General features: G+C 36.9%; 1 protein-coding gene across 1 annotated transcript; it reads left to right on the top strand.

Annotated features, from left to right (window-relative positions):
* Positions 1–497: 497 nt before the first annotated feature.
* LOC146360613 (OX-2 membrane glycoprotein-like) lies at positions 498–8836 on the top strand. Its single transcript, XM_084922329.1, has 6 exons — positions 498–1772; positions 4210–4548; positions 4648–4962; positions 5122–5221; positions 5411–5461; positions 7428–8836. Exons 1-6 carry the CDS (start codon positions 1718–1720, stop codon positions 7549–7551), a joined length of 984 nt encoding a protein of 327 aa, XP_084778455.1. The 5' UTR covers positions 498–1717; the 3' UTR covers positions 7552–8836.
* The last annotated feature ends 493 nt before the right edge of the window (positions 8837–9329 follow it).

Genomic DNA, 9329 nt, shown 5'->3' with positions numbered 1-9329 from the left:
TAATGCAATACATAATATAAATGCAATATATGCATTATATTGCAAAATCTACAATGCAGATGAAGGGGAAATGAAATGAAAAGAAATAATAAAACTAGTGCTTCCAGTTTGATTTCCAAATAGCTGATGATTAACTAATTATTGTGCTTCTAAAAACTGGAGAGCTGCTCTATGCTCCCTGAGTATGCCCCAGAAACTCAGAAATTATGTTCTTAATAGCATTTTTTGTTTTGGGTCCATCTCTCTCTCTCTCTCTCTCTCTCTCTCTCTCTCTCCCTCCCCATATATGTATATATATATATATATATATATATATATACACGTATATGTATATATATATATATATATATATATATATATATATATTCAAAACACAGAAACAAACCCCACCCCAGAGGGATCAATCAATTGTAATTTGTAAATTCTAAACACATTTCAATTACTTTAATTTTCCACAATAATTAGTTATCACAGTAAAATACACCTTTCAGCCTGTCATGGATTTTGAAACTGAAATGTAAGTATGCCCTAAAACTAACCCAATCAAACTACAAACATATACAGAAACAGGAGCACAGGTGTTCTTTCCACTTAATTTAAATAAAGGAGCTACAGTCTAACCGATGCACCCTGGTGGCCACATGTTTTTATGAATCGTCAAATTCTTAAATCCATTGCAACAACGGACAAATCAGTCTGCTGAAGTAATAGCTATAGCCACCAAAAACACTTTAAACACACATTAAATAATGCTCAAGATTCTCTATTAGTCATGACAGAAACATTATTTTCACCACTACAAGAGCTATTCTTTGCCTCTCTGAAAGGACTGACAGTGACCTCTGTCTCTGCACTAGAACTCTGGGTCTTCTCTGGGATTTTCTCCCTCCTCTCTTTAGTCTTTTTGCAGTTCGTGCCAAGAAAAAGTACTCCTTTTCGTGGTCTTTCATGTATTAAATACTCCTTACATTTCTTGATACTTCACAAAGCTGTTTTAATACCATAGTTTTACTAACTAATGGAGCTTTGCACCACTTCATAATGTCTGTAACTCTGATAAATAATAGCTTCTATTTCTGTTTCATGGGCAAATCTTAGTATCATACTGTTAAAAACAATTAATTAGATATAATGTTTTGATATTTTGTAACATGGAGTGTAATACAGTAAAATAAGATGTGAAGTGTGTGATGTTCTTTCTTCTTGTGTTGAAGTCAGTGACCCCATAAGTGCAGATTAAATATGAACACTGCAAATTTGAGCAGCAGTGAGATTCAGTCAGTCCTGCTTATGTGGAAAGAGCTCATGTTTTGTTTACAGTTGCATAGACTGCAAGTGCTCGTCTAAATACATTAGACATGTTTCACAACTTAATCTGAGGTGTTTGAAGAGTTTCATCTTACGTTTGTCAGTCTGGCTGTGCGTTTAAGACGAAAGTGAAAGTAAGTTGTTGGTCTGTTCCACTACACACTGAAGAGGGGACAACGAGGAATAAGTGTGATGTCAAATTGCCGAGAGGTTTTTCAAAATAGTAAAATGTTTATCAAATCAGTGACTTATTAGATTTCCCAATGAATGCTTTGTATTTTATGTAGCTGTGATTAATGAGAGGGATCATGTTTTGCTTTGTCGTTCTCACTACACACCCTGTGACATGGACTGGCCGAGCTTCTCCTGTGCAGTTTGAAGTTTTGAAATTTAGCGGTAAACAGACAACATGGCAGGGCGCGCGATCACGTTTGTCTTTAGTTTGCTGGCGTTTTTTCCAAACGGTGAGTGAGATACACTGTTTCATTTATGAATGTATTTATATGAATTTGATCTGCTGTAGTCAGTTTGCTCTAAAGTGATCCGACGGATGGTTCCTGTGTTTCTGGGCGATAGACAGAAGAAATCACTCTAACATATATAGAACGAGTATAAAGTTAAAGTATAAAAGTGTTACTAAAGAAAGTCATCAGCTTAAATTGAAATTGATGAAGCGTGATCTCGACTAACTTTCATTTTCACGGTTGGAACATAAAAGCTGCATTTACATCAAGTCTGACAAAAAAAGAAACGCCAGATGTCACTAACAGGTAGACCTACAGCCATAAAACGGTGATATTTAAACGTTTTAAGGGTCTGTTTTAACGGACGCAGCTTTTACAGTAGGCGTTTAGTTGATGAGGGACTGCAGAGAACAATTGGATGCAAGTTAAGCTCTCACACCGGGTAGCAATCAGTCAATCAATTCCGTGTTTAATACCTTAATACTCAATACTCTAATTTTTGGTAATGAGCCAATAGCAAGTTAATACGGAGCTGGTGTTGACAATACCAGTACCAACAGTAATAATTAGAATTTAGAAAGGCAGGTTAGGTAACTTTATTTGTGTTAATTATGGGTTTTGTTTGTTTGTTTGTTTGTTTGTTTGTTTGTTTGTTTTATTTTCCAATGTAACACCTCTATATAATGTATTATATTTAAAGTCTGAATATAGTCTATAGGTAATCAGTCTATTAAAATGACAACCATGTTGAGCAGTGACTGGTGAACAGTAATTGATTAACAATAATTAGTCAAAATTTATGTCTGTGAAGGTTCTCAGTCATCCAGGTCATCGTAGTCAAAGGAGCTTGCAAAGAAAAGCGTCTGGACTTCTTTAAGTTACTTGAAGACGTTTCACCTCTCATCCGAGAAGCTTCTTCAGTTCTAAGGTCAAAAGGTCAGTTCTAAGGTCAAACAGCCACTTCACAAGCGCATGGCACAACACAGAGGAGCCACCTCCACAGGACAAGACTCAGCTGTCCATCTGCATCTTAAGGATAAAGGACACTCTTTCGAGGATGCCAATGTTCACATTTTGGACAGAGAGGACAGATGGTTTGAAAGAGGAGTGAAAGAAGCCATGTCCACTGTGAGCGACCATCTTTGAACAGAGGCGGGGGTTTACGACACCAACTCTCTGCGATCTATAATCCAGTTTTGAGTTCCCTTCCCAGACGCCTTAACGCCCACTCACATCCTGGGCCATCTGATCTCAGGAATTCGCATGATAAGGTGGGGCCAGGTTTCACAATGAACTCACCCGAAACTCTGGCTGATTGGGACCCACACCCAGTTTCACACCTTGGCTCAGGCGATTAGAGGATCATCAGGGGGTCCTTTTGTCCCTCTGTGGGGGGATACTCCCACTAGGTTTATATCTGGGACTCCCCACCATTTGACCTTAGAACTGAAGAAGCTTCTCGGATGAGAGGTGAAACGTCTTCAAGTAACTTAAAGAAGTCCAGACGCTTTTCTTTGCAAGCTCCTTTGACAGTCAAAATTTATATTCACTTTAATGGTTAAATCACTTGTCACAAATCTTATTGTTTCCAACCATGGTGTACCAGCATTTGTGAGCCAAAAGTTGACTTGCTTGTAAAAACTGTCGCACATGTTATATTTTGAAACCTTCATCCTTTGCAGAGCTTCGTGGACCTGTTCTCCATGTCAGATTTCACAGGTGGCATTGTTAGACACTGATCGGTATCACGTAGTAAAACTTCCAGCATTATATTGAAAACTCTGCAGTGTAGATAAATAATTCAAACTAGTTCGTCACGGCTTGATTTCAGCAGGTATAAGATGCAGATAACTATTAATAAATACTCAGATATTATATTAACCATTTCTTCCTCCTTTTTATTGATTAAAATGCTGATCAAAAGCAGGATCATTGTTGCTAAATGTCAAACACAAAGATGTAATGTCAGAAGAGTTCCTGGCATAAACAACTGTAAGAGGAAACGTGGAGGTGAAAGAGAGAGTATCAAGGAGATGCACCTTTTTTAATGTCTTTAATTATCATTTGTAATTTGGATGAGTTCTGAATGACAAACATAGTGGATAATTAGAGAGCCAAGTGTTTGTCTTTTGAACACATGTAGATACTACATAATACTTCTTCACGTCTTTATTAATATTGTGAATTTAATTGATTTGCTAAAAAGAAACATAACACACATCTTACTGGTAGCACTGTTTTTGTTTTTTAAATTCCATATTAGACATCAATAATATCAATGAAGTACATTATTTTATTCAAATATGTGAAACCTGATACATTGTTATTATTTAGTGCCATAAATTAAACTCAGTCTAATCCCTAGCCCGAATTACTGTTTCAGTCCTCCCATCAAGACCACTCAGTTCATCTTTAACTGATGTTTTTCTCCATGCAGCTCTAACAGCAGTGATCCAAACACAGCAGACTGTGCTGGCAGCAGTGGGAGAAGATGCTGAATTCAGCTGTCAGCTCTTGAAGACTAAAGACGTCCTTCAGGTCACATGGCAGAAAATCTCTCCTGATGTGGAGACAAATGTTGCCACCTACAGCAAGTACTATGGTCAGAGAGTGAATGATGGCTTTACAGATAAAGTTGGGTTTATATACACTGGACTACAGAACTGCTCCATAGTCATCAGGAATGTGACATATGAGGATGAAGCCTTCTATCACTGTCTGTTTAGCACTTATCCTGACGGCTCTCTGACAGGGAAACCCTGCCTCCAAGTTTATGGTAAGAACTTTTACCTCAAACAAACATACTGGAAATAAATGTGTGAGCAGCTGGTGTGTTTGTAAGAACATGTTGATGATATTTCCTGATCCTTCACAGAGCTGCATGAACCTGTTGTTGATGTCAGAGAGTCAAACTCTACTGAAGAGTGGGTTGTTTCCTGTTCAGCCACTGGTCGACCTGCTCCCACTGTAACACTCAGTGTCTCACAACAAGACCTCAACTTCTCACAGTACAACACTGTCAGTGTGTCCAACACCAACGCTACATTCACTGTCACCACTACAGCTGTGCTCTCAGGTTCACGTAACAACAGCACACAGGTGGGATGTGCAGCACGAGTGCTCTCTGCTCCTCACAGAGAGGTGATGGTGACGATTCCTGAGGTCCAACAGACGTCCGATCATGAATATGGTGAGAAACTCTTTCAGTCACAGATTTATAGATCGATGATATCTGGGTTAGTTCGACTGAGACCTAATATCAGTGAACTTAGTACTTCTGCATTTCCTTGTTATCCATGATTAATGTATCCGTGTTGTTCAGTGTCACATTTTCTTGCTTTTCTCTCAGATTCCACCGTGATAATTGTATCAGCTGTAGTAGCGGTGTTGGTCCTTGGTTGTGTAATTCTGCTCGTCACTGTTCGTCTTAAAGAAAAAGACAAGCAGAGGTAACTTTCACATGTGGTTTAATATGTGTCTTCTTGTTAATATGATAATATATGGTGTCATTCCTGGATATGTTAATATAATAATGATTTATGACTCTAAGAGCCTAAACCCACATCGATCCAGTAATATCTGCAGATATTTGTAGTACTGACTTTAAACTTTAAACCTTAAATCCCTCTGTCACTCAGGGACCATGAGAAGAGCAAAACACCACAAAAGTCAACCAATAAGATGGATGGGTAAGACTGTTTGATAATTATTCAAATTATTTTTGTTATTTTTTCATTAATTCATTGGAATATCATTTAAACTGCTAGGACCTGGCATCCACATATGTGGACATCACATTTTGGGTTATTTAGACCAAAATACTAAATTTTGCTCTACAAGGACCTGATATCCACTTACAAGGACATTATGCTGCTACTGTCCTATCAAAATTTTAAATGAATATCAGGTAAAAAAAAATCTGGTAATTCTTTGTTTTTACATTCATCAGCCCCAGTATTCATAATATTCATCGGGCCAAATATCAAGGAGAAATTAAAAATGCATGCCGTGGAAGATTTCGGGTCTTAGGAGGTTAAGTTTACTAAATGTTTTTGAACACCCAGCCACAAACATCTGCTGCACATACACTAGTAGAAGTAGACTAGTATTAGCAGATGTTTTCCAGGTGGTTGCTCCCAAACCTGTCTACATGTTTCCGCATTAATGGTCTCTTCACCGATGTCCAGGTAGCCAATACCATGTGCACGAGTCCACCCCAGATGGTCCCTCTCCTCTGTAACTTTGAGGATGTGGTCCATGATTTCTAAGATGAATTTCAGGTGGTGATCGGTCAGACCACACAACAGTTTTGGACTTCGTGTCAGTCCCACGGTCCCAGAGAGGGTGGTGTCATTCCTGGATCTAGTTTGGTTTTCTGTTCACTGTCACAGCGTCGTCTGTTTTCAGTGTAGCCCGAGAGTCCAAAGATGATGATCACTCAGTGTGTGCAGAGATATCTCCAGATTCTCTTTGAATAGAGCAGATGATGGAAACCCTACAATGTTTGGACAAAGATTGTTCCAGAAGTGTTGTTGTTTGTTCACATTCAAATGTGTAAACCTGAGCCATTTCAGAGAACAGAGGCTTTTGCCTGACCACACTTCCAAAGACTCAGCTACCTCTGGGGCTCTTTTTATATTTTATTATATCATATCATTATATATCATTTCTGTTACCTGTTGCCAGTTTATCTCCTTGATTATAACATACTTCACCAGATATTTGTATGCATTGTAGAGGTGGGAATCACCATACCTCCCACGATACGATATTATCACAATACTTAACGCACGATACGATATTATTGCAATTTTTTAAAATATTTTGCGATATTCAGATTCTGTACATAAAGGTAAACTTTATCAATATTCATTTTATCTGATATCAAAGTCTCACACTCAGTCTTTCTCTCATTTCAGTCAGTTTTATTGTTGACAAACTGAACGGTTTGCATTACAGTCTAGTCCAACTTAACTGAATGCAACCATCTGGTACAATTATAGCTATTCTGAACTATGCAATTTATGAAAACTATGCAGCCCATTCAGCAACTGAAGAATTTGAAAGTAAATTAAAACAAAATATAATTTTACATTAAATAAAAAAGTTTTAAACTTAATTAAAATAAAACATGTCTTAAATTAAAATAAGTAAACTGTCATGTTTATTGCTGCCAAAAAAAAAGTTAAACACATTTGGACAGTGAAGGAATGTCAGGATTCTTGCTCAGAAAAAGGATCAACATGTTCTGAAGTCAGAGCAGACAAACCTTTTTTGTAACAAAATATCGATTTCTGCTGTCCCTGTATCGATACATTATTAGCAAACAAAATATCACGATACTACACAGTATCGATTTTTTCCCCCACCCCTAATGCATTGCATAATATCTTCAGTCTTTTTTGTCTCTGTCCCAAATGTTCTGAAATGTGTTCCTGGCATGAAATTCGATTTTTTTTTTTCATATAATTAAAATGTCTCCGTTTTAATATTTCATTTTTTTGTCTTTGTACCATTTTATTTAAATATACATTTTAAATTTATTTTTAAATTGTTGTATATTGTTTTTACATGACAAACAGAATTCAGATGCTTTAGAAATGTGGTGGCGTCATTGAAAGTAGTAATGATCTCATATTTTGTTTTTATCTAAAGGAACCAAACACCTTTAATCAAGATGGAGAGCGAGAAGATAAGACAACAATCACCAAATAACAACAGCCCAACAAATCATCCCATAAAACCACCATCACGAGCAGCAAGAAAACTTGAGCTGTAAATAAATATTTACTCATATATGCTTAGAAGTATATAATCATTTGTAGATTGAAAGAATGTCTCATCCTAGGAGGTCTGTAACAACTCTGTGTAGCATGAAGAGGGGGGTGCGTTCACTCCTCTACAGAGTGTTCTGGCATAGATCACACACCTCCTAGGAGAGGTCGTATCTTCTCTTGCTTATATATGGTATAGCAAACACACGTATATCTGTTTGAGTGTAAGAGCCTTTTGTGTGACCTAATTATTTGTCATGTCACATTTTTTATTCTATTTGAAGCACAACTGTATTAAATTGTATTGATTAACAGCAACAACATGTTGTAACAGTAGAGAGCTGTTGCTCGTTAAAACGAGTGCTGCAGCATTTTTATCAGGATGAGTTTTGGACTTTGGTCGTTGCAAATTTGATTCTTTTCTTTTTCTGGCATTTCGCTGAGATTTGCTGCTGTGCTTGGGATTGTTATGCTGCTGCAAGAACTTTATGTAAAATTTTAATTCCTTATTTTCAAGTATTTCGCACCTTAAGTGAACACTGTTGTGGACTACATTTTTTATTAGCACTTTTTAATATTTTTGTTATCTTCTTTTGAACACGACACTAAAAAACTGCATTACTGTAACTTTCTATTTTTACATATTTGTTTAGTGTAGGTTTTTATTGTAATGGTTGAAGCACTTTGGAACAGTTTTTAAGAAGTAGAAACATTTTAATTTCATTATTATACAATTATTCACTTATGTGGGGAAGAATCCACATTAACAACAGCAGTTCAGCACTCAGTGTCTCACAACAAGCCCTCAACTTCTCACAGTACAACACTGTCAGTGTGTCCAACACCAACGCTACATTCACTGTCACCACTACAGCTGTGCTCTCAGGTTCACGTAACAACAGCACACAGGTGGGATGTGCAGCACGAGTGCTCTCTGCTCCTCACAGAGAGGTGATGGTGACGATTCCTGAAGATGAAGAAGATGATCATGAGAAATTCTTTTAAAATCATTGATTATGATAAATGATCACACAGCAATCTTAATGTTTGGGTTTCTTTTTCTAGGTTTGGATGAAAAATCTGGATCTATCACCAGAGAGTTTAGTATGTTTGCTTTCACATATTTCTAAATTCCTGTTCAGTCTGTTTTACCTTTATAGTGCTTGAATTTATTACATCTTTCTCCGTCTTTTTCTTAAGATATTCATAATCGCATCTGTGGTTGTGGCCTGTGTTACTGCACGTAACTGTTTAATGTCCAAAATAAATAAATAAATAATGCAAATTTTCTGACTTGTCTCTGTTGTGCTTTTTATCCTTCTGTTGTTAGGTCCAATCCAGTGTACCACAAACTCAGATACTTTGCTCACTTTCAGTCCTTTTACTGCACTCTGAGTACTTTAATCACGCAGTTATAATTCAATAATTATGAGTGAGATCAGACAAGAAGCAGCATGAGACGTCTTTGCACAGCTATTTATTAACTTTGGTAAATAATAGATGCCATATTCACAAATGTAAAAAAAGTGTGTGATGCGGATTTTCACCTGCTATTTCATTAAAAATGGCCACGAGATGGCGCTTTACATTCAAGATTATAACCGCTTGTCTCGTTAATTTAATTTGACTTGAATCTCTTTCCCCTTCTGTCAAACCACCAAACAAAAATATATTTTAGTCCCCTGACCAAAATAGTGAATGATTAAATGAACATTGATCTGAAGCCTTTTTCCCCTCCCTGTTGTTTTGTAGAGATTAGTTCAGTCATCACATCTGTAAATTT

The sequence above is a fragment of the Perissodus microlepis genome, chromosome 23 (assembly GCF_051167445.1).
Source record: "Perissodus microlepis isolate ML-2025 ecotype Zambia chromosome 23, ASM5116744v1, whole genome shotgun sequence".
Classification (NCBI taxonomy): Eukaryota; Metazoa; Chordata; class Actinopteri; order Cichliformes; family Cichlidae; genus Perissodus; species Perissodus microlepis.
This window is presented reverse-complemented; position numbering and strand designations above follow the sequence as displayed.